Below are 25,348 nucleotides of genomic sequence, written 5' to 3' on the forward strand. Positions count from 1 at the left end.
GGGAGAACTGAAATACTTTTTCCCCCCACCTTGGAAACACACCCCCATGGCCCACCACTGGAGTTTGCCACAAGAGTCAAAGGGAGAAGAATACAGGGGCCTTAAGAGGATATAGGAATAGAAATATCAAATGCTCCCAAGAGCCAGCTTGTAAGCACAGATTATTTGCTTTCAGCAGGTGTCTCAGGATGTCAAAGAGCACTTTTGCCAGCAATGAGCAGAAGGGTTGCAGAGTACTTGACTGTGCAGGCTGCCAAGCAGCCATGAGCTCTCCCCTTTGATTTAGAACGAGGAGCCTTTTGTGTCCCCTATGTGAATTTAACTTCTATACTCCATTTTTTAAGACAAAGCACTTAGAGATCTGTACTCCAAATTACATGCAGTTTAATGGAATACAGTAGAGCCACAGCAGTCTCCCTGACTGTTCTCCCTGAATTACTATTTAAAGATTAAGAATCTGACTGCAGTCCTCATTTTTAGCCTGTCCCTCCTGGATCACTTTCATCCTCCTCACTGTCTGGATGCCAAGGAAAATGGTTGCTCTATGAAGGTCTACAGGTTGGGGTGTTTCAGCTGCTTCTTTTCCACTGGCGAAGGAGGAATAAAAATGCAAGAGCACACTAGTCATAAGCAACAGGATTGCCTTAAAGATGCATGAGATCTCTAAAGCCACATCCACTACACCTACATATAACAGAGACTTTAACACTAAAACCCCATCTAAAAGCCTCCAACCCACAGAGAGGCTATTCGTCGCTGTCCATTAGAGGTCACTAGCACCCAGTCACAGCAGGAGCCCAGCCACTGCAGATGAAATCCCCAGCACCAGACCCCCAGCCAAAAAAAAAAAAAAAAAAAAAAAAAAAAAAAAAAAGAATCTTTACTCCCAACCTAAGAGGGAAACCAGACAATTCATCCTTCTTCGTGCTATTCTATGTGAGAGAGGAAAACCTTCAGGTGAGAAAGATCTTCATCTGCATTGCTCCTGGCTACCTGTTGGCCCTAGACAAGACACATCTGTATCTGACAGCACTGTTGTGGACAGGACATGAGGGGTCAATGGCGCCACATTGCTGCACCAACATCTGAAGATGCAAAAGCAAGGCTGTGACCTCTTCTGACCCCATCACTCACTCCCCCCCAGGGATGCCAAACCCATGACAGCAATCGCTCCCCACGGCCACCTTGCCACTAACTGCTCCTCCCCTGGAAATAGCCTCTGTCCTTAAGCACCTCACGAGCTCATTTGATATTACAGTCACAGCATATGCTTGCTGCATCCGTGCCTCTATATGCTCCTTACGAAGCCCTTGCAGCATGAGGATGCAGTGCACGGAGGGGGACGGAGAAGGGAAGGATATTTGAGTGCTGACTGGGCTGTCCTCCTGATGAAGGACAATGACAAGCCAGAATTCATCGTCTGCAGCTGCTGCTTCCATTTAACTGCTTATGATGAATATTTACAGAAGGGGAGGGGGGAAATCATTAAATTATCTGTTTTTTTTTTTTTTTTTTTCCAAGCAGGCTTTCTTCCAGAGAAGAGGCCATTCTGACAGCCACCCATGGTGCCTCCCAGCCCTCCGTACCGAGTTTGTATGTGCACACACACTTCTCATCTGCCTCAGCGCTGACCTGCAGAAGGCTGAGGGAGGAGATCAGAGAAGTCAAAGACTGATGAAGATGCAGCTCGATGCTGCATTGATTTTGGTGACCTGTCACTGGCAGATCCAACCCGAAGCCCAGTGCTGTTAGGCAGCCTGCTCCCAACCCTCCACTGGTGTTTATGACTCAGCGTGCTGCTGACCTGGGCTGGACCCGCAGTGTAACTGAGCCCCAGAGGCTCAGGGTCTTCCCTCTAAAGACAGCTGCTATCTGACACTTCACCACCACCAGGCAACCCGCTGCATTAACTGAACTCCCCAGGGGCTGTGCAATAAATCTGCCTTTACTTCATGCTCACCCTCACCCTAGGCAATGCTTGTAAGAAGGACCACAGCTTGGCCAGGCTCATCTCATTGAAAAGATGCAGTACAGCTGCATCAAGGCTTTACCAGATGGGATTCTCAGGAGAAAATCATTTATTTCCCCACCTTGCTGTGTTCTGCACCTCAAGAAGGATAGTCAAAAACATGGGATTTCATTTTGCTTCTTCTCTTCTGATACATACATCCCCTTGTACAGCTCTTTACTCCTCTTTGTTTGCTCAGGTTTTGCACACAGCATACCCCATTCTCCAGTACACACTTGCAAGTGCTTTGAAACAGTCCTCAAGGGGAAGGTTGGGCAGCCTGCACTTCTGAGCACTGTTTTTGGAGAAAACACAGGCAAGTTTACTTTGTTGTGCTTTCCCATGGGGACTGCAGCAGTAGCAACCTGTAGGTTTGCCCTGTCCTTGGCGCCTGCCACGATATTTGAGTTTGGGGAAGAAGACAGACTCCTGCTGGAGGAGCAGGTGAAGCAGTGCACTGTTTCTTCAGTATTTCACCAACTTACTTTCAGTATTACACCAACTTGGAAGAGCCTTAGCCCCAAGGCTCCATTCTCTCCCATCAGAGGGTATCAACAACTCTCCAACGGGCTCACAGAAATACAGCTTCTTCAAGCTCCCATCTATACAGCCAACAATCAACCCCACTCTGCTCTCTAGTCAGCCCTGGCCATCACCCATCAGGTTTTTACAGCTTTTCCCCCAGCTGTGGAGGATGGGAGCACATTGTGAGCACAGGCATTTTGTGCAGACACCGACAATTGTGGGTGGGAGGGTGTCTGAGCAGGAAGATGACCCCCTCTCAGAGGCTCAGCAACTTGGAAGAGTTTTCCTTGAGGGGAGAGAGCAGTACAAGCACAGGATTGTCCCTGTCAGCCAGCTCATTTGCCGTACCCCCATCCAAGTGAGTGGGAGAGAGCTGTCTGCTTGCATTGAAGTGGCTGCACTGCTGATGAGCTGCAAGCCAGCAAAGAGTTCACTTGGGGAAAAACCATGAAGCGCGGCAGGGCAGCAGAGACCTTTTTTAAACATGTTTGTCTTTTGATAATCACAGTAATAAGATCTCTGGTGGAAAAATTATACCTAATAAAAAGTTCAAGAATTCCGAGGAGAGATTTGAAATTAGACTGAGACCAATTGGTAAAAGCCTGGGACTTACTCACTGGCCATCAGTATGTTAATTCACGACGTACTTGAAAGAAGAACATAACCTCAAAACTCCGGAGTTACAAAAGCATTGCTGCTAGGAGGATCAGGTGAAAATGGTGGTGGTTACAGCTACCCATCTTTTGGGAGGGGAGGAAGGAGCAGCTGGTTTGAAATTTGTGATTGCAAGAAACTGCCTCAAGTCTTGCAGTCATTAAAGCTGGTCAGCCTGGATTTCCAAAAGGAGAGGACAGTTTTGATGGAAGAGCGCACAGTCAAGCACAAGCAGAAACACAGGAGAGATGGGCAGGATGCCAGGAAAGCACCTCCCCAACAACTCAGGGCAAGCTCAGACAGTTTTGGGTGCAGAGTACAGGCCAGGAGAGACGCACAGGCTTCTGAGCAGCTACATTTAGGTGAGTAGGACCTTGCAAATACACCTCATCAGTAAAGACACACCAAGGACAGGTTTTCTTTCACTATCAAGTGTTGAAAAAACCCTGCACTGCAGCTGCTCTGGTTAGGTGGTGGCAAAGGCTGCTGAAGAGGTTTTGGGGCATGTTGCCTCCCTTCCTGCCATGATGCCAACCCCAGCAAGCAGGAAGGGCTCTCAGCATCACTTCGGATATGGGGTACAGAGCTGCTGCAGGTGCTCAGCACCACCTCCTCCAAGTCCAGAGCCCATAAAAATCACAAACATCAATGAACACATGAGCACAGTCATAAGATTTGACTCTAGGCCTCTAGCCCAGGCATCCCCAACCCTAAATCCACCTAAGACCATCAGTACAGAGAAACCAAGATATAGCATCAAGCAATGAGACTGCCAACCCCCCTCCCCCCCCCCACAATCCTCCCAGAACACAGGCAGATGAACAAACTTACCTTTCACTCCTTCCTTCACTAACTGTCTCATCGCCATAGCAACTGTAATCCTAGGTCATGCAAGCTAGGAAAATAAATAAATAAATAAATACGCAGCGCAAATGAAGATGTACGCTATCGCCAAACACAGCCTCGGTGGTAGAATCTAATTTTCATTAGAGACATAACAGTGGTTCTGCATAATTATACATATATTAATGCCCAACATGCCTATCTTCAGTTAAAATTCATGAATTCAGTTCTAAATAAAAAGCATTGCTCATTGCAGATATTTTTTTTTCTCCTTTAAAAAAGTAGAAATCACTTCTAAAAGCTCCAGTCACACTTGCACGGCAGTTTCTTAATCCTGAGATTAACAGGGAGAGCAAAATGCAAAGATTAAGTCAGCTCTCAAGTAGAAACATCACATAAAACACAACAGGGGAGTTTGCTGCTTTTACAAAATGAGGGCAGAAAGGGAGCAGTAATAAAAATAAATAAGTCAGCAGATTCTGGAGCATACCTGGAACTGAGACTCAAAGGAAGGTGTCTCGTGGCCTCTCCTTTTGGTGCTTGCAGGGAAAGCAGTGCCACAGCTTCATGCCGAGGAGCAACACGTCCCCATGAGTGACTGAGCACAGGTTTGGCTGACACCAGCATTTACTACATTGCTTGAGGTCAGCATTTACAAGAGGAGGTTTATTTACTCTGATAGAAACACACAGAGACCAGACAGCAGTGCTAAGGAACAGCCCCAACCAAGGAAGCCCTGGAGAGCAAATAAACCCTTCCCTTCCCTTCTTCTCTGTTCTTATCTGCTTCTACTACCTCCAGGTTCCTTCATTACTCACAAATTGCAAATGACCTTAGGCTGGTTGCCAATTTCCCTCTTTATTACTGAGTTTCTAGGTGAGCCTTGTTTGAGGGAGGGGGAAGTCTCGGTGCTGGTGAGATCCCACCTTCCCTAAACCTATGTGCCTGGAGGGGGCTTATTGCCACCAGCAGTGGCAGGGACCCGTGTACCTAGAGGATTTGGGACTTGACAGCAAGCTCTCATGTTGCAAGCACGCACACAGCTCGGGGGATGCTCTCAAAGCCTTGACGTGGTAGAGCTGATATTAAAATAAGTGCAACTTCTTTGGTCACTGCTTCTTTAATTGTACTGATACCCTAGCTAGGGAGTAAAGGGAGAAGCTACTACATGGACTTGTCTCCACAAAGGCTTGTTTAATTCCTTGCTTACAGAAAAGGCACGGACTAGAGTACAAGGGAGAGAAGAGCTGGGCTCAAGGGCAGGATTTGGGGCTGGAAAATGGTTGGGGGAAGGAAAAAAGAGGGAATTGGCAGCAAGGAATGGAGAGATGAGATGGAGAGATGTCTGTCCAAAATCACAACCAAAATCCCTTGTGGCTGTGAATCCCCAGCTCCTCATCATCCCTTGCTGTTATTAGCACACAGAGGAAGAAGAGGCTGGGTATAAAGCGTGTGGGGAAACACTCCCTTCTCACCTGGGTTTCTGGGGGAAGGAGAGGGAAACCTCTGTGTCCAAGCCCATGTCCACCCTGGCCAGGTTCTTGCTCATCTGGGGCCTGACAGAGTCCCACTGGGCAGCAGCTGGGAGCTCGGTGGAGGGGAGAAACCACATCCTCTCTAAATACTTCCACCTCCTCATCCTGCTGGCTGGCCCCTGGCTGGGAAGCAGGTCAAAAACACACGTACATGTGTCTTGTGGCAAAAACAGTTCTTCCGTAACTCTGCTCTATGCCCAACCTGGATATGCTAAGTGAGAGAGCCTCGGCTCCAGCACCTGGCCCTTTAATTGCTGCCACGAAGGGTAGGGATGTAGGCAATCCTGAGGCCAGCAAAGCAGAAAATTAGCATTTAGCGTGAAATGATACCACTGCATCATCACCAGCGCTAAAGCAAACACCAGAACGGGCTGGGCTGCCTCCTTGCCGCCCTACCTGCATGCTCAGAGCTGCTGCGTGCTGTTGGGGCCCCACAGCCTCCTGCACCCATGGGTGCTGCCTTTGCAGGGCTGCTACCAGGGACTCCGCGAGCCGGCACCCGCTTTCCGCCTCTGGACTTGTGATGAATCAGATTTTATACACTCGCTTCTGAGATAATCCTCCCTCAAATGTCAGAAGTGCCACATTAGCCGCTGCATTGATTTCTGCAGGGTTTTCAGAGCAAGAAAAATGCAGTGGCAGCTAGCGGGAGGCTGGAGGGAAGAAACCTGCACCTGCAGGGTGTCCCTGGGGGTGAATCAGCCCAGTCTCAAGCCGGGATTCAGATCTTCACCTCCTCCAGACCCTTAACTAGCTTTCTCTGTCATTATTGCAAATTCCCCTCGGGCCTTTTCACCTCTTTGTTACGCAGGCTCTATTTTTGCCTGGTTGGACACCGATAAACATCACAAGCAGAAAAGGGAAGGCTGGGATGGAGCCAGCAGCCCTGGCCCGGGGGGTCCCAGCGGCTTGGGGGCTGGAGCTGAGGGGCAGCAGGCAGTGATCAGGAGCAGAGGGGGCTGTGGGTGAGCCACGGAGGGATTTGGGACCGTTCAGCCTTGCCCATGGCATAAGTGCCTGGGACTGAAAGCAAAATGCTGCTTTATGGGTCAGACCGTGAGCAGGCTGCAGGGTGTCGGGGTCTGGGTGCTGGCTGCCTCCATTCTCCGTTTGGCATGCAGACCCCTGTGGGTGCTCAGGTGGATGATAATTGCCCCTCTGAACCTGTGAGATCTGCAATTAAGATCCCAAGTAATTGCAGTATGTAACAGTTTGGGCTCTTTATTGCCTCAATATGCACTTTTTAAAAAAGAACCGGTGGCAGATCTGCCTATAAACCACAGTCACATGCCTGTGCCTACAAACATGTGCGCACACACACGTGCACAAGGCAACAGTGGCTCTGAGACCCTAAGGAATAAAACCAGACACCAGTGTATTTTCAAAATAGCCTCTCTCTCTCCCTCTCTCACTAGTTCAATTAGATGTTGTTTGTTACTTTTTCTTTTTAATATATGTATATATATAATTTTCCAATTTATTTCCTACGCCTGGGCTTACTATAACATCAGAAACTAATCAGTGGCCAACTGATTAACAGTCTTTCCTGTGTTATTAACTTTCTGTTTGATAGAAGGTCATTTTTAAAGACTGTGGCAAGAAAGTTAAGTGTACCTGTATGTGTGAATGTGTGGGGAATATGTAAGTGGAGGGAACACACACCCCAATGCAGAACTTTTATCCAGGCCACCCCTTCACATCACTCTTGACTCTTTTTTAGAAATACCTATTATTATCCAGTATGTATGTAGCATTTCTGTGCGCAGATTGTATCTTGAAACAAAACCCTCACAAGGCTCAGATAAGGACGTGGGTGAAGAAGTGTGTAAATTGGAACATAAATTAACTGTGACGTCTTAATTGAGAGGAGAAATGGGGTCATCTGCTTTCATAGCTATCATCCCAGCAAAGATTAGAAGCAGTTAAAGGTGACAGCAGTTATTTTAGAGGAAAGCCCACCTGGTACTTCATAAAGCTGTGATAGCTCGAGGGCAAGGCTCTTTCCAAGGACTGGCAGGGTAATAAAGATGCCTGCCTGTGCACATACTGTGTACCTTGGGTTCTTGCATGATGTCTCCCCTCACGCATGGGTTGGCAGCTTTCTCCTAAGAAGGCACTTCACAATTTAAGAACAAAAGCTTGGATTAAAGTTGTTTCACTGAAAAATATTTTCTCTCTGGCTTGCCATCACTGATGGTTTGTTTTGAGGTGACATCTGCACCCATATGGGTGTTTGTGCCCAAAGGAGGTGCGGCCACCCTGCTTGCTTGTGCTGGTGATTGCTTGCCCCTTTTTTGGAAATGCTCTGCCAGCTTCTGCTGTAGAAATACAGCAACATGGGGGGACATACCCTGCCATCTGTGTGATCCCATCACAGGCACGAGTGAAAGGGCAGAGCCCTTGTTGCTGTGACGGCTGCTGGAGCAGAAGAAGCATGCTGAAAAGTGGTGGCTGGGCTGCTGGTTTTGGTGGGGGTGAGAGCTCTTCTCTTGTAAATTGAGCACATCTGCTCTGGAAGTGGCCGGGAGGCATAAATATTGAATATCACATTGCCAGCTCTTGTTCAAAGTGTGTCAGGATCTTAGCAGAAATAAACACGGGGCTTGGAAATATGCAGAAGAAGGGAAAAGTGCTAGAGAAGAAATATATATATCTAAATGAGAGGGAAGAAATGAATGATAATTCAAAGATACCGACATACTGAGCTCCTACTGGAAGCCAGTGCCTAGCAAGGAACAAAAATAACATGGAAAAACTGAGAAGTAAGGCAGAGCTCATAAAATAAAGTATTCATGAAGACCAGGGAAGTGAATATTTGGAAAGTCAGATCACATGCAGATAAACTGAACTGGATGGCATACATCCAGGGGCCTGACTTTGCAAAGCACTGAGCACCTCCTACAAGGTGTGCTGCACGTTTTGTATTTCAGCCCACCAGAAAATCAGCGGGGTTTAATTTTCCTCCTCTCTGTGAAGTGCTGGTGATGAGAACAAGAAAATTGAAGCTGCCTACCTCCACATGTTCTGTAATAAAAGTTTGAGTTTTCAGTTGGCAACTGGCAGCACATTGGCCAAAATAACTCTCTGCTTCCAAACCAGTGTTACGACACCTTTTGCTCTCATTGTGTGGGTGCAGAGGACATCTCCTGTGGTGTCTTGAGGGCACCTCACTGGCTGGAGACCTGAACGCACAGCAGTGCTGACTTCGTAAGAAAGGTGATAGCCAGCATGCTGGCCATTGCTTCCCGTGTTTCTAATTTAATAAGGAAGCTTGTGGTAGTTGGGATGAGGAAGACAGATGAAGATGGAGAAGGCAGGAGAATTAACTCCAGCAGCATGCCTTGTTCGTGTGGAAGTACTGGGAAAGGGCCTCTGGGTGCAGAAGAAATACTAAATACTGGTGTGTTTTCCATGGGCAGTTCAGAGCAGGTGAGAAGTTTGGGTGCTGCTCTGGAGCTGGACTGGAGGATGTGGGAACACAGGAAAATGTACATGGAGGACTTAGAAAAAATGATGAAAGTGGTGGAGAAACTGTTTCACAAGGCAAGGTGGAAAGAGCTAAATGCATCCAGCTTGGTAAAGCAGGACGAGAACACGTGGAGGAGATTGGCTTCAAGCAGGGCGAAGAGATGATCTTGGTGACAAGTGTGGGGAAGAGCAGGGTGTGAAGGTGGTGAGGCAGTTTGACACAACGGAGCGATCTTGGGCTGGCAACAGCAAGGAGCTTCCTAGCAGGAGCTGCTGCAAAGCGTTCCCCTGTGGGAAGCAGGGAGTAGGAGAGGCTGGGCAGATCCTGGGCTGCCCTCAGGTGTTGTCTGGGAGGTGGGCGTGTGATGACGGAGGTTTTTGCTGGTGCTGACAGCTGGGAAAGGCAGCTCTCACCAGGAGAAACCACGCAACCTGCCCCGCTGCAGAGAGCCCCAGATACACAAGGTGTTTGCTGGGTGTTAGCATCCTGAGTCCTCCTCCTTGGGAAGGACGCATGTTTCCTCCTTCCTCTTCAAACAGTTAGTAAATAATTTAAAGAGAGAGACAAAATATTCTCTAAAGATAACCTACTCTTCTGTTTCCATGGCAACCTCCTTCCAAAGCCAGAAGCCTTCCACTGGAGTCGTACGGTGCAGGGTGAAAGTCCTCTCGTGTGGAGGCAGAAGCAGGGGCATGACCCCGTTGGGAGGCAAAGGGGAGACCTCATGCAGAGCACAAGGGCTGTCAAAAAAAACACCAGAGAAGCAAAGATTTTTCCCTTGGAAGCCAATTCCACGGGGAACTGATAACAAGCTGAGAGCACATCCACCCTGGGGCCTGCTAGTTGCCCTGTGAGGCCTCCACCACCGCCTTGCTCACTGTGGCATGGAGGCAAGGAGGGATGGCACACGGGATGCCACCCTGGAGCAGGGGCTGCAGGGTGGTGAGGGACGGGGTGGAAGACACCCTCTGCAGAAGGAGTGGGCAGGATTTTTCAGAGGCAGCAGGTGATTTGGGCTCCTCAGAGGAGGAATCGGGGCCTTCAGGCAGCATTCATCCCTCACAAAGCCATTCCTCAGCCCTGGGGGGAAATCCAGCCTGTCCGTCTGCCCATAATTCTTACTCCTTGATCTCACTGGGGAAGTAGAAGCAGCCAGTGGAGTGTGACCCCCCTTCCCTCCCAGCTATCTCACCTGCAGGCCATGTGCCTATCGTGACCATATAGCTTCTAGCGCTGTGGAAGCCCACCTACAAGTCCCCTATGGCCACTTTGCAGGAAACACCCTACTTATCGGTCTGTGAGGGGGTTGGGCTAATTAATATATTTTTCCCCCATTTTTTTTTGTTTTGGAAGCCCAACCTCTGGCTTCTGGGTTTGAGTTTAAGCCTCGTGTAGTCTGATTTTGATGTTTGGCGGTTTGGGGACTGACTGCCCTCCTTCCCCAAGAACAAGGAACTATGTGTCTCATTTCTCCTCTCTGCCCCTAGGAGAGCGGGCAGGGGCAACTCACCCAAAGAACAACGAGCGCAAAAAAAAAGCATTTAAAGACCCTTATTATTGCTTTAATAAATCTGGACTGGAAACTTTCTGCAAGGAGGACCTGGGCTCTCCTGTCCTCTGTCCACAGGTCTGACCTCCCTGCAGTCAGTGTGCACACTGCCAAGACAACAAACACTCCTTTCAGCAAATAAGTCCAGTCCATGTAGTAATTATCCTTTTCCTTTCTGTTGTTTGTCCCAATTGACGTGATTGCTGTTTACAACTCCAGTTCATAAGATGCAGCAGCAGCTTAAAATTCAGACAGGTAATGATAAAACCAGGAAGTCTGCGGTGTGCCGCCCCCTCTGTGATGCCTCAGATGCCAACGGGGAGCGCTCTGCTGCAGTGACCCTCTTGATCTGGTGGGGAAAAAAATGGGATGGGAATCCACCAGTGAGCCCTGCTCTTTCTCAGAGTACTGCATCAGCCTCCCCATCTCCTTAGGGCTGCTGTCCTCCCTCTGCTGCCCTTCTCCATTTCCTCTGAGATACCTTGGTGGGTCTTGCCTGGGTCAGGAGGAAACATCCCAAATTCTAAATGCCCCCTGGGTGGCTGACTGATGCCTTTTCCCACCCACCTGGAAACCTGGCCAGGGCACAAAACCAGGGGAGATGTGGGCTGGCCCCAGCAAGGAAGGAAATGCGTGTGGTCACATTGCTGGAAGAGGAATGGGGGACACAGCCCCTGGAGACCTTACTGCAGCCATGTGGGAGAGGATTGTATCTCTGGATTGGGGTCCTGAGGCGAGGCTCGGTTTGAGGAGTTGGTCTGCCCTCTCCCACCACCCCGTAGCACATGGGTGGTCTCCTGCGACACAGCTGGATGCAGCTCCCTCCTTCTCCCTCTCACCGTCTGGTGAGCCAGCCAGGACACAACACACACGAGCACCCTCACATCTGTGCACGCACACACACAGAGACATGCACACTGATGTTCCTGTTCCCCACATCCACGGTTGCACACTGAGCAGGCCCCTGATCCCAGCTACACTGATGGAGGTTGGAAAAACACCAGAGGATGGAGGTGACACTGGAGAAGAGGCAGAGCTGTCACCAAGCCAAGGATGCTCTTGTAGAGTCTTCCTGCTGGGATGTAGGGCAGGGTTAGTATCCAGTCAGGGGGCCCACTACAGTTTGTGTTGAAGCCCCCTTTGCTTTTATTTGTCCTTTTTAAAATTCTATTTGTTGTCATCTTTTAATATATATATATATAGCTATAGATACAAAAATAACAGATAGGTTTCTCTAGAGATGGTTTTTGCACCTTTGGGCTTCTAAAAGAAAATATCACAACTACTGCAAATGAAAGGGGAAAAGTGCAGTTTCCCCTCTCCCTATTTTTTTTTAACCTCTCCCTCCCTCTCCTCCCCTGCCTGTCCCACTCCAAATTTCCTTGTGTACCTTGCACATTTTTCCCCTTAGCAGTTTTCTTTCTTTGGAACAAAATGCAAAGGACAAACCCAACAAAACAGCTACAAAAATACACCACGGAGCCCCCCATCCCCTCCACCCATGAGCACACCCTCTGTGCTTGCACAATCCCTTCAAAGCCAGGCTTTTCACCTCAAAACATGTCCCGTGCTCCACGGCTGTTTGATTTTCCCCGCCACCAGGGCCAGATTTTCCCGTTTTTCAGCAGTGAATCCCCTTCAAGCCAGAGCTCCGCTGCACTACACCAACAGAAGCGCACAATCGCTGTTTGGCCATTTTACGCTAGACCTGAAGACCTGGCCCACAATTTTTAATGTTTGAAATGGAAGCATGAACAATAAGGAAGTTCCCAGAAACAGGCAAGGCAAGCCCCGGACGCTCTTCCCTTGCTGCTCACCCCGCTTCCCTTCACCCCACCCTGCTTGCCCACCCTCCTTAATTCTGCATAGCACCTCCTTCAGCCCCCATTTGCTCCTTCCTCCTTAGCACTTTCTGAAATTCGTAATCTCTCGGTAAAAAAAATAAATAAATCAATCTCTCTCTATATATGTATATGTATATAACTGAATGGCTGCCAGGCAGCAGTCACCTGGCCGGAGGGTCCCGTCCCTCCCAGCCCCATGGCCTTTTCTAGTCACTGTAGTCTCTGCAGTGATGGTCCAGGTCTTGCCCTCGGGCAGGACTGTTCCCGTATTGCTTGCACTCTCCCACGCCTCTGAGGTACGGTACCAGAGTATTTATTCTATATATATATATATATATATTTATGTATATATATATATTTATAATTTTTTGTTTGCCTGGTTCTTTCTCCCGCAAATCCTTTGGAATCGCTGCTGGGGAGCAGCTGGCGAAACGCGCTCCCCATGCTGGCAGCCGAACGCTCCCCCCCTCACACCCCAGGGACCCTCATCTGTTCCTCTTGCTGACCCCGTCACCCAGCTCCAGCTCGGACGGCAGTGGGGAGCCGTGCTCCCCTGTCCCCAGTCTGCCAGGGCCCTCCGGCTCCTCTCCTTGCCCAGGCGAGGGGGTGTCCTTGCAGAAGTCCGTCACCCACGAGGGCATGGAGAGGAAGCCCCGGGGGTCGACGGTGTAGAAGGGCTTGGCGTGGTGTGCGGCGGGGCGGCGGGGCGAGGGGCTGGCGTGGAGGCTGCTGGTGCTGCTGCACTTCTTCCCCAGCGTCAGCCCCGGCGGTGGGGGCGAGAAGAGGGAGGTCAGCGAGAGGCTGCTGAGGGTCTCCGAGGGCTCGCTGTTGTTGCCGCCCCCCCGCAGGCTGCTGCCTGCCCCCTCCTCGTCTGAGGGGTCCATGGAGTCGTGGTGGGTGCAGCCGGGGCTGGTGCTCCCGCCGCTGCTGTGGCTCCGCTGGTGCCGGCGGATGCTCCGCAGGCTGAAGAGCCCCCGGCCCCGCAAGCTGCGGCGACGGGAGGCCGGGGAGAGGGGGGCCGCCAGGGGTCTTTGGTCACCGGCGGCTGGTACGGGGCACAGGGCCACCGGGAGGTCCAGGGTGCACTGGGGAGAGTCGCTGAGGTTGAGGCTGTCCTCCAGCGTGGTCTGCAGGCTGCCCGCCGAGCTGCTGCTCCGGCTGTCCAGCGAGGTGTCGCTCTCGGGGGCCTAGGGAGCAGCGGGGTGAAAACACACAGAGCTCAGGCAAGAAGAGGGAGAAGACACTTCTTTTATTTACTTTTTTAAAATGATTTAGGGTGTGAAGAAATAAATTAATTCCTTTCTCTCTCCCTGCTGTTGAGGATGGCAGCTACTATCCACTTGAAACATGCTACAAGTCTAAATCTACCCTCGTTTAGTTTAAAGCCATTTCTCCTCGTCCTATCACCACCAATCCTTTCATCCACCAATACTCCCAAGTCCTTCTCTGCAGGGCTGCTCTCAATCCACTCATTGCCCAACCTGTGTTCGTGTTTGGGCTTCCTCCAGCCCAGCTGCAGAACCTTGCACTTGGCCCTGTTGAACTTCACGAGGTTCACACAGGCCTGCCTCTCAAGCCTATCGAGGTCCCTCTGGATGGCATCCCTTCCCTCCAGTGTCAACTGCACTACTCAGCTTGGTGTTGTCCAATCTCCAAAACCATAGCTATTCAATACAGTTTACCTCACATAATGAGAAGTTTACCAATTTCTCCTTTACAATGGCTCAGTACTTTTGCCCCAGCGCTATGCCAGCTCCAGTGCTCTCTCTTCACGTCTAAACTTCTGCAAGAAGTTCCAATGCTGCAACAATTCAGTGGCCTCAGTTCAAGGCTAAATTTATCCCTAGTGAATTTATACACATTTGTATTGTGCCAACTGTGTCTATCACGTAAAACTGGATTACATATAATTTATTTTTTTTCAGTTTGTCTGGAATAGTGTCCCTGTACACTTCAAACAGGAATTGTTCATGGAGTATCTTCCAAGAACAATAACAGGGATCTCTGTTGTGCTTTTATCTCTCTGTCTCCTCTGCTCTTCAGAGACACTTGATCTTTCCTCACTGCTTTTATTCTTCTCTTCAGTGAGAAATAGCTGCCTTTTCAGAAAAAGACAGCACCTCTCTGGAATGCAAGATCTAAGTGGGCAGGGGAAAACTGTGAGCTCTGGGACGTGGAGTGTGGATGTGGCATGACAGACTGTGGAGGATGTAGGTGGGGAGAAAGCAGGTGTGTGATCCAGAGTCACGGCGCCTGGAGGGGCCACGGTGGGTATGCGGCTGCCATCTCCCTGGCTCACTCTGTGGCTGCTGTGCATGCAGGTGTCTGCACTGCACTTGGTCCAGTGGCTCAGGGGTAAGCTATAATGGGATGTGATTTCGTTCTCATGTGGGGCTAGCTGCAGCTGTCACACTACTTGTTGATCCAAAGCAGAAGAGCACATAATTTCAGGGGCTAGAGCTATGCAATACTCCTTTGGTGTAAAAACAACTCTCCTCCCCAACACTCCTGCACCCTGCAGTCCCCCGTGCTCCTCCAGCAGGCCAGATCCTGGTCACCCAGCCTCTGACCACAGCTGGTCTCTCTCCTTCAGAGAGGAAACGGGATTTCTCACCTGGTGAAGAAGTGAACAGTTCACACTTGGAGATCTCAGTGATGCCCATGAGCCTTGCAGAGAGATCTTAGGAAGGTTGCGTGGACACGAGACCTTCTCAGGCCCTGTCTGGGTGGCAGAGATGGCTGGGTGGAAAAATTCTGCTGGTACAGGTAACAGAGGGCAAGATGTACCTGGAGAAAAGGGGCTGGGAGGGACTGACAAAGCACCAAGATAAACGGGGAAGAGAAAACAAACAGAAAAAAAAAAAAAAAGTTTAAGAGTCCTCCAATTTCATTTGGTGTCTTTTCTGCTGTTACACTGAGGGTCCTGCAAGTCCAGTGCATGAAGAGTATCTGGTTACACGCACTCCTGGCCAAGAAGCCTCAGTCTAGTGTTCACACCATGAGTTCCTCTTTCTGTACAACAACCAAAACCTGCTCCAGACCCTGAAGATCTAACACAGCTCAGAGCTGTAAAGCAACAGCCCAGCTTGCCTCTCCTGTTGCTGCTCTTGGAGGGAAAGGCTGAGCCATAAGGGCTTCATTCAATCATGTATCACTGCCAGAGGACTTTCATCGCAGGTCCTGCAAACCAGGGGATGAAGGGAGATAAATAAACTGGTGATTTAGGAAACCTGGGGACCACAGGAAGTCAAAGAGCACTCAGTAGTGGAACGGGAGCACTTCCACAAAGGGCAGACCTGCTGTGTGTTCCCTATGGCTGTATCTGAGGAGCCTGGTCTCAGGGGACACACAGGCAGGTCTGAGGGAGGGTATAAGATATACCAGTTGAAGAAGGAAATGCTCCTTACCCCATTCCTGAGGACTGGTAAACTGAAAGCTAGTTCTCAGTTAGTGTAACCCCACATCAGATTACCTCCATTCCTGGCAGGGGGGAGGCAGGAGAAAGGCAGATGAGCTGCACCAACCCACACTCTCAGCAAACCTGGAGAATGATGAGAGCTGTCCTCACCTTTGGTACCTTCATGCTTTAGCCAAGACTGGACTGTGTTGAAAGGAGTTTTCTCCATTTCACACAAGTAACTGTCTGGGTTTGTAGAGCCATCCGCGCTGGATATTGGGAGGAGGCACTCCCCTAAATCTCCTACCCCAGTGGAATCAGGGCTGTCCTTGCCATCCTGTTGGAAAAAAATAAGTGAAGACAAAGCCTGGTGAAATTTAACAGCAGACAACAGAGTGGATTTATCAAAGCCTCAGGAAGGGCTGACTCTGAAGGTATCTTCAAGTTATCTGAGAGATCCTCAGGTTTCCCTCCCAAATCCCCTAAATTTAGGCTCGTTCCAAGGCAGTTACTGACAGCAGTGAAGGAAACTTTCAAAAATGTACATCCTTTTTTTTTCTCTTCTATGGAAAATCTCCTGAAAAGTGACCAGCATTTATATTCCTCAGGAGGGACACTCGGATGAATACTGAACACTTCAGAAAAGCAGGCACAGAAATACAGAGTGCAACATGCCCATGACCACCTGGGGCTAACCTTGGTCTCCTTGGGACTCAGCTGAGACGTGCTGCGATTATCTGACTCGTCTCCTAGAAGGATGGAAGAGGACTTGTCTGAGTTGAGAGATAATGCTTCCATTTCGGCCAGCTGGACCTGCAGGAAGGGAAAGGAGCTGTCATTGAATGTCTGGAGCCCATATTTCAAGCACTCACGCCATTTATGATGGATAAGTAAGAGCCTGTAGACCCGAGATGAATTTTACATTATATTCCTTGGATACATCAGGTACTGCCTAACCCAGACCTGGGCTGGACAGGAGAATCCAATTTTTAAGGAAGCTTGAACGTAAGATCTGCAAGCAGCCCACCGCCAGTCCATGCTCCCCTAGTGCCAGCATTGCAGAAAGGAGTCCTGAATCCATCCCAGCGATACGGCTGGCACAAGGCCCTGCAAGTAAAGCCAGGCAGAAAAAGGGCTCCCTCAGGCTGATGATAAGGCAGTCTGCTCTGCTAAGGGATGGGGATTGAACCCATCCCTCTGAAGGCGCCAAGGACAGCCCTGCTTAAACATGAAGGTGTTTTCATTCCAGGGATAGTCATGCCTCTTGCAGTCCATGCCAGTATCATGCTTTTCATATACTCTTACCTTCATCACTGAAACCCCACCTCCCTCCATCTTTCCTGCATATTCTATCTCCCCTCACCTCTAGCCTACCCAAGACCTCAGCTAACACCACCCTCCTTCCTGTTCGCCATCCCTAAACTCACCCCTCCAGCCCTCGCATACTCAGATCTCTTGATTTCTGAAACCAACTCTGACTACTGCATCTTTCTTGTCCTTGAGGCTCAGCTCTGCTCCAGTCCCATGCCTGAGCTTGCTTCACCCTTCGGCCTGTTTCATGCCATACATTCCTCCCCCCCCCCCCATCCTCTTTCCTCCAAGCTTTTAATTCCCCTCTGCCTGACCTCAGTTCATCCTATAATGCCTGAAAAGTACCTCCTTTTTCTAGTAGCCTAAGCAGCTGCTCTATCCCTCCTGTGCTCAACTTTCTGTTGTTGGTCTCTAGAGTCCCATCAGTTCCCACCAGCAGCACCTGATTCAATAGTTATATTCGGGGTTGTCTCAGTCAGGAGAGCTTGCTTCCTGGGCAGTTATCTTGTCCTCCCCTATGTTTGTGTTTGCAAGAAGTAGACACAGCTTTTGTGCTCTAAGAGCAGGTGGAACATTTGGAGAGATGACTCCTTCGAGCTGGGAGTTTAGTGGCCTGGGCCAATGCCAGAGACTGGAAGTCTCCATCCTTGGATAAGGCACTTTGAATATACAGAAGGGAAAACCTGAGCTGGATTTCCATAAAGGGCACGAACAACATCCACATTTGGGTCGTTATTCTGACATACAAACTTGGTGCCACTCAACCATGAAAAGAGCTCAAAACCAACAACTGCTGCTTGGAGTGCAGACACACCAGAGAACCCACAAGGACATTGTGTCAAGCATACTACACAGCCACCAGTCAGCAACTGCTTGTGTATAGAAACACCGCCCTCATCTAGTCCCACTTAATGTGCGTACTCATCCATTACTCGCCTAAGTGCTTGTTACACCAGAACAGCCTTACAGCTGTGCTCGTAGAGATGTGAGTGTGAAATCTGATAACATCTGCGACTACCTTCTCCGACCATAAAAAAAAAGGGTTTCAACAAAAGCCAGAATCGTCTGTTCTTCACTGAACCACTTGCTCACAAACTCTCATCAACTTGGAATCCTCAAAAAAAGCATAATCAACAAAGTTACAAGTAGATAAACTGCACATGCAAAACACTGTTCATGGCTGCTCACTGACAAACCCCTGCCACTGGCTAGCTAAGCTATCAGCCAACAATATACAGATGTCTAACAGTCAACCAGCCCAAAAATGAAAGGATAGAGATGAAATGAGAATAGGTTAATCATATGAGAGAAAAAAGAAAAAAAAAAAAAAAAAAAAAAAAAAGTAATGTTTTCCTGTTTTGTTCTTATAGTTTCCATTACTGGAGAATATTTAAAAATATTCTGACTAAAGACGAAGGGACAAAAAAGTAAAATAAATGTGGGGATGAGTACAATCTATAAAAAATGCTTGAGGTGTCAACCACAGGCACTGAACCACGCACATCAGAAAATTACTAGTTGCAGATATAAGCTATCTATAAAACAGAGCCATGATTAGGAAAATCCTTAATTGTCCAAAGAATTAGTTTGAAAATCAGATGCCAAGAGTTTGACTTGTAATGATGCTGACACTTCTACTCAACACAGTAGAAAGCTTAGCACATAATAATAACTTTGAGCCAATGTTAAGTGTTGTGTTTATCTGCTTTGCTCAGTATCTTCCTGGATTAAACCACAACTGAAATGGGAGCAAACATTTTTGTCTGATATGTGATTGTTTTCACAAGGGCAGAGTTAAGGGTGATTTGGTGTGCAGCAAGCAGATTGTTTTGTTCAAAGGTACATGTGCTGGAAAGGACTAGATAAAAACTGCTCTGCCTGTATAAACTGCTGTTGTTTCTGAGACAGTAGGAATCTTTGTGTACAATATAGAGCTAGTACTAACGTACAACTCTGGTTATGTTGGTACACCTTAGTACACTCTAATTAATTAATGACTATGTATATTGTTATGTGCATTGATGGTGTTAGTGCTGGATTCAAACTTAGCTGTGGCAGTGTGCAGTAATTTCCTGTTGGAATTTTCTCATTGTTTTTCCTGCGATGAAATATGAAGAGAAGGTCATGATCAACCGTGACTTAAAATCCTGAGCTTTAATTTTGATTCATATGTTGAGAAATAAAAGATCTACATTTCATTATTAAAGATATTCCTGTGGATATAGATAATTTCTTTCCAATTCCACATTTTAGAGGTACTGAAATATCAATTTAGAAAAATAATTTATGGCTCTATAATGGCCATTAGAAAATATGGTCTAAGAATAATTATTTGGTGGTGATCATTCCATTAAACTCTTTGCTGTGGCTGTGGGTTGCACTTGAAGATTTTGCTGTCTAGTTTCCTTGCTGGGCAGGTGAGAAAATCTGTTGCTGTTGTCTTTATTCCCAGGCAGGGTACTGAACACTATCCGGAAGGTTTTCAAATGCACCGAACTAGTTGCAAATTACTTGATTTGGGGGTAATCCTTCCGGAACGCTTTAGAAGACCTGATTTTTCTGAGAAGGCTGAGCACTGACTGCTGAATATAAGGACTTATGTAAGGCACTGGAAAGTACAGTGACTTGAAAACTAGTTATTTGGCTGTATTAATGCAGTATCCATGGGTGAAGTGTTGCAGCACTGAGAAACTGCAGCAATTTTCTCATTCTGGTATTTTCAAAGGGAAGCCATTGGGACAAGTAGAGAGATGAAAGGCAGAAAAAAATTAAAGCATCAGAACTAGGGGTCCAAAGCTAAATGAAATATTGTTGTCTTCAAATTTGGATAGAGTAATCTGCCAATGAGAGCTCTATTCCCAACTTTCCTGGTTTCTTTAAAGGCAATAACAACATATCAAGCTATGGTGAAGGAGATGGTGAAGATTGCCACTGATGACAGATGAGACAAGATACTGACAAGTCTAACCATGATCACAGTACTTAAACATAAAAAAATGATTTCAGAAAGAAAAATAATTCTGCTTCTCACCTAACTTCTCCCAGGCTACTTTGCTCCTGAAGTTTTACAACATTAAAAGACTAATTGCTTACAAAGTGGTTTTCCAAAGCATGTACAAACTTTAGGAGCACAAGTCTAAGCCACTGGATGTCCTGCTCTTAGCAACAACCCATTTGTCAGCTAACAGGCTCTACCTTTGAAAATAGACTCTAAAACTTTCTCAGTGGGCGCATCTTTATTTAGTTTTTGCTCAAACTAATTAACCAGTTTTCATCACAGACCAATCCTTGCTCACAGACAGTGACTCGATTCAACAAGGCATGTAAACATGTGCTTAACTCACCGATCTCAACAGGGAATAAGCAAGCACGTGCTTCAAATGAAGTCAAAACATGTGCTTAAATTGAATTGTCCCCAAGTGCTGTTATTGGGGTGCAAACCTTCCAGTCCTTTGTACATGAGCTTGAACCTCTGCTCTTCTTGCAGAACTGAACACAACACTGCCTTCACAGTCATTCCTCTACATCTCGTTCCATCCCTCCTGACCTCCATCCTGGCACATCTCAGCTTTCTGCCACCTCAAGCATCCCCTCATGACTAAGGAGGGCAGGCTCGTACCAGAGGCAGTATCAGCAACGCGTGACGGGTGGAAAACACAGTCCAAGTTCTCTGTCTACACAATCTACAGCTAAGAGCACACGCTGGATGACCTGCGGGCATGTGTGTGTGGGTGTGCAGGTCTTGGGGGGACAGTCCCCTCACGCATCCTCGTACGCAGGTTACCTCTTGCTTGTCATGGTTACACTTCTCGCACATGGCCGGCGAGGAGTAATGATGGAAGACGGAGCCCGATAGGTTATCGATGATCATTAACTCCCCGTCGAAGGAGTCCTTAATAATTAAAGAGACACTGTCCAGCCATAAGTTCTCCTAGGGGACAAGAAAGGGGGGAGGATGGGAGAAATCATTTTAAGAATGCCGAGTTTTTTGCTTCAAAGTTTCTTGTGAATTTGGGGCTGGGTTCTCCACCCTGACTCATCTGGAGCAGTACCTCGTTCTGCAGGTACCTGCACAGGATCACTGGGGGAGCATTTGCTCCTTAGGGTGTAAAGGTGCAGAAGTCCAATGCAAAAAAAAAAAAAAAGAAAGAAAAGAAGGATGGACTGTCTTCAATCACTTCAGTGCACCATGGCACTGCTTATGCCTCCCTTCCAGCTCTGCTGGCATGCCTCACTCTTGATCTGCCATTTCTCCTGCTCTCTTTTCCTGAGTTTCCCTCTCAAATTCCTCCTAACACATCTTCAGCTGATCTGCTCCATCCCTCTTCTGCTGGCCTTCAGGATCCTACACCACGATGCCAAAACTTCCAGGCAGCGCTACAGGACCCATTGCTGTTACCTCCTTTTCCCTGCACAATGCTACCAACTCAGCTGTCTACTGCTGGAAGCAAACCCCTCACCCTGAGGTGGAAGAGTCTGCCTGCTGCTGCTATGCCTTCAGTTGTCTAGGCTGCCTGGCTTCTCCCCAAAGCCACTTGCTGCAGTCTGGTTGGTAAGCTCAAATGTGTACCCACCTGTGCCGGAGAGTAGCATCTCATGCACAGCCGTCCTTCAGGATCTGTTCTCCCACCACTGCCTCCTGTTCCTGCATCTGCTCCTTTTCCCTGCCCTGAATTCGGAGAGCCTGACTTGCGGGAGCACAGCCCATGCGAAAATTCCAGCTCAATCTCAGCATCCATCTCCGCATCCTCCTGGGCTTCCTTGTTGCTGTCATCCAGATGTTTCATGAGCACAGCTACCACCACATTGATGAGGACAAACTGGGCTGTGAGCACAAAGCTGACAAAGTACAGTGGGGAGATGAACTGCAGGTTGCTGAGGCAGCTCCGGTCATCGTGGCTGCAGTCACGTAAGGTATCCTTGAGGGGAAGCAGGAATTGGGAGAGAACGATGGAAGGAAGGAAGGACTAAAGTAAGAATACAAGCTTGGCTGCTCTATCAAAAAATACTGATGCCACTGGAAAGAACAGAGCCGACATTTCCATCACCCCACACCCTTTAGAATCACGAAGTCCCCCAAGAATCAAGGACATTATCTGACCACAGGACACAACTTGTACTCTCTGCTTCAAAGCAAATGTGCCCAAAGGTGTACAGAACAAACTCCTTACAGACCACTGCATGTTGCTGCCACTGTAGCCCCATGTGTGTGAACTGATGCTGTCTGGTATTACCATCTTTCATCAGGCTCAAAAGCACCATATGTGTTCAAAGAACTCATCTTCCCCTCTCTTCCCATCCTTTGAAGGAAGGATTAATTTGGATTGCTCTGGTAGCTCTGTAGATGGCTTCCATGTAAAATTCATTACTTTTAACTTCAGTAATGGGCCTTATGACAGCAGATATTCTCTCTTAGCTGGGATGGCCTTGCTCCTTCCAAGGACAATCTGCACTTCTCCCAGCCAGATGGCTGTAGGACCACATGAGCCCAGGATCTAAGTTACCATATTGGGGTGGGAGATTCTGGCCAGAGCTGGGACTTGACCTAGCAACTCAGCTCCTGGGCTTCTCTCCCTTTTCCAACCAAAGCACTGCTGAACTGAGCACAGGTCAGAATTTCTCCTTCCCCATAGCAGGGACACCCACGCCACTGAGGCCCAGTTACCTTCATGATCCCATTCCAATTGTCACCTGTGGACACCTGGAACAGCGTGAGGAAAGCCATCCCGAAGTTCTCAAAGGTGGCGTGACGGCTCATGCCCTCACAGGGGTTCTCGTCATTGCACACTGAAAGGAAGGGGATCACAGCTTTCAGTGGAGGACACACTGCCCACCCTGAGATCAACAGCAGGAACTAGGGAAAGGCACTGCAGGCTCCTCACAACCTGGACATCTCAGCTAATGGCCTCAGCACCCTGTCCAACAGCAGGCTGTTGCCCAACAGTTGGCTGTCAACCAGCAATACAGAAAAATCACTGATAGCAATGTAACTCGGTTGCTTTGGAGGATCCTTCCAACAATGTCACTGGGCTGCCTTTCTTTTTGATCGATATTCCATGGCAAGAGATACAAATAACCTTTTCTGAGTTCTTTTCTGTAACCTTAAAGCAGTATCAAGGAAGGCAGTGCAGAAAAAAAATAAAAGTTTAGGAATGAAAGAGAAACCAAAAATTGTTTTTATTCTTTTAGGCTGTTAGAACAATACAATTTTAGAGGGGAAACTCTGCTTATATCAAGTATGCAAAAAGGAGAATAAAGGACACCAAATAATTCAGTCCTGTTATTGAATGAGTACCAAGCTTGAGAAACCCCATTTTCCCAGCGGGTCTGCAGCTCACACCGGAGCACAAGCTGATTGAGACTTACCTAGTTTTCCAAAGAGCTCCACTCCTAGAGCAGCGTAGATGAAAAAGAGCAGCATGAAAAGCAGTCCAAGGTTCCCCACCTGAAAGCAAACCGCATGGTCAGCCTATCCCAAAGCCTACCTCATCCAAACAGGTGAGTGTGGATCATACCCAAACCGGTTTCTGTCTTTCAAAGTCAGAAGAGAAGAGCAGCAAACTGCCAGCGTACAAATGCAACCAAACGATTATGCAGCACATGGGAAATCACTAGTGATGGCACCATCCATGCTACAACAGCCACCAGCAGACTCAAAGGATGCTCTGTTCCTAGCTACCGTAGCACAAACTCTGCCCAGGGCTGACTGAAGTGTACAATTTTTGGGCCAAGTGAAGGCAGGCATGTTGGAGCAGGGGCACAGAGAAACGAAACCAGTTTGGATGGGTGAGGGCCAAACTATGTTTTACAGCATAAAGCCATGTGCTGCAGTGTTACGTGCCCCACCAAGCTGCCTAAATCCCCTGAATTTATGTTTTTTGAAGCATGACAACAGGGCTCTAAAGGAATGTGGGTGTAGGTACCCCAGCTCCCTCCATAGGCAGAGGGCTGAGCAGGGCTTGTGGAGGTAGGTGGGAAGGAAGATGGGTGAAGAGGCACTTTTAAAAATGCTAAGAGAGGAGAGGAGGGGAAGAGACTATGAAAAAGCTAAGAGGGGCTTTTGTATCCTGTAAATAATAGGGCAAAGTCGGATTTTTGGGCTTCTAGCAGTTGCTGTTTAGAAATCCCACAATGGGAGGATTGCTGCTTCATGGCACACAAAGGCAGCAGTGTTACTAGCAACGTGTGCAGTGCCCCCAGTGCTTCTGCCCCCACGTCCTCACTCTCCCAAATCACTGCTCTACTTCAGAATCTTGTGCATCCCAGCGTGTGGGGCATATGGATTATATATGGGAAGCGGGAGGGGGCTTGGAATATGCAGGCTGAACAGCAGCAGAAAACACCAGTAATGGTTACCACACCATTGGTGGAGCAAGGGGAGGCAGGGATGAGTTAAGGACCTGGTATTCAGGTGTTTTTGAAAAACTGAACAGTGTCTGATTCCAATGCTTGTGAGGGCTTGTGGTCACTGGGCCTTCGTTAGGATCAGCTACTTCGGAGGGCCTAATTTAGTCATTGCAACTGCTGTGACATCCAAATTCAGAAGATAAATGAATGATTCAGCCCACCCACTCCACTGGGCTGCCAGAACCTGGCTCCCTACATATGCAGTGGAAGGAATTATTTCTGATGACTAAATTGGACACCATAGTTAATGCTCTGAACACACACCTCCATCGGGCATTAAAAGAAGAGAAGCTAATAAAATTTAGCTAAGGGCTATATTTCCAAGGCGCTCTGAAAATTAAAGCTCTATTCACTATTTAGAATTGTTGCTGTGTAACAAAGAAAGGAAGAGAATTGAAACAGGACAACTGGAGGAACCTTATATGCCATTAGCAAGCCAAAATCCCTGATGTGAATCTGTGCTCTAGGAACATAAAGAGAAAGGTCGAGAGGAGGAAAAAGCGCAAGGGAAAGGACAGCTTATTTTAAACTGCTTCTTTTGGCAAAGCCAATAAATCTTGGAGAATAATATTACAGATAATTCAATTGTCCCCTGAAGACTCAGTGTGTAAAATATGGAGACTAAATTCAATTTTTAACAGTGAAACTGGGGGATTTTAGCCCCGCTTTGAGAGCAGATTTTGACGCGGCTTTAACTATGGAGTGATTTTTGATCCCTCTGTTATATAACTTTATTAAGTGAAGCCAAGCCATTATAGAGGGAAGCAACAGCCGGTCAATAGCAAGTGGATTGATCATAGACTTTG

At 48.0% G+C, this 25,348-nt stretch overlaps 1 protein-coding gene across 1 annotated transcript in view; it reads right to left on the reverse strand.

Annotated features, from left to right (window-relative positions):
• Window positions 1-12,912: 12,912 nt before the first annotated feature.
• CACNA1I (calcium voltage-gated channel subunit alpha1 I) overlaps window positions 12,913-25,348 on the reverse strand; it is a 145,919-nt gene continuing 133,483 nt past the window's right edge. The window contains exons 29-36 of the mRNA XM_032195274.1: window positions 23,502-23,580; window positions 22,801-22,922; window positions 21,710-22,054; window positions 20,920-21,066; window positions 16,521-16,637; window positions 15,996-16,161; window positions 15,042-15,238; window positions 12,913-13,614 (exon numbers count right to left, since the gene is read on the reverse strand). Coding sequence (XP_032051165.1) covers window positions 12,913-13,614; window positions 15,042-15,238; window positions 15,996-16,161; window positions 16,521-16,637; window positions 20,920-21,066; window positions 21,710-22,054; window positions 22,801-22,922; window positions 23,502-23,580 — 1,875 coding nt within the window. The remainder of the gene's footprint in view (window positions 13,615-15,041; window positions 15,239-15,995; window positions 16,162-16,520; window positions 16,638-20,919; window positions 21,067-21,709; window positions 22,055-22,800; window positions 22,923-23,501; window positions 23,581-25,348) is intronic.

The sequence above is a fragment of the Aythya fuligula genome, chromosome 1 (genome assembly GCF_009819795.1).
Source record: "Aythya fuligula isolate bAytFul2 chromosome 1, bAytFul2.pri, whole genome shotgun sequence".
Classification (NCBI taxonomy): Eukaryota; Metazoa; Chordata; class Aves; order Anseriformes; family Anatidae; genus Aythya; species Aythya fuligula.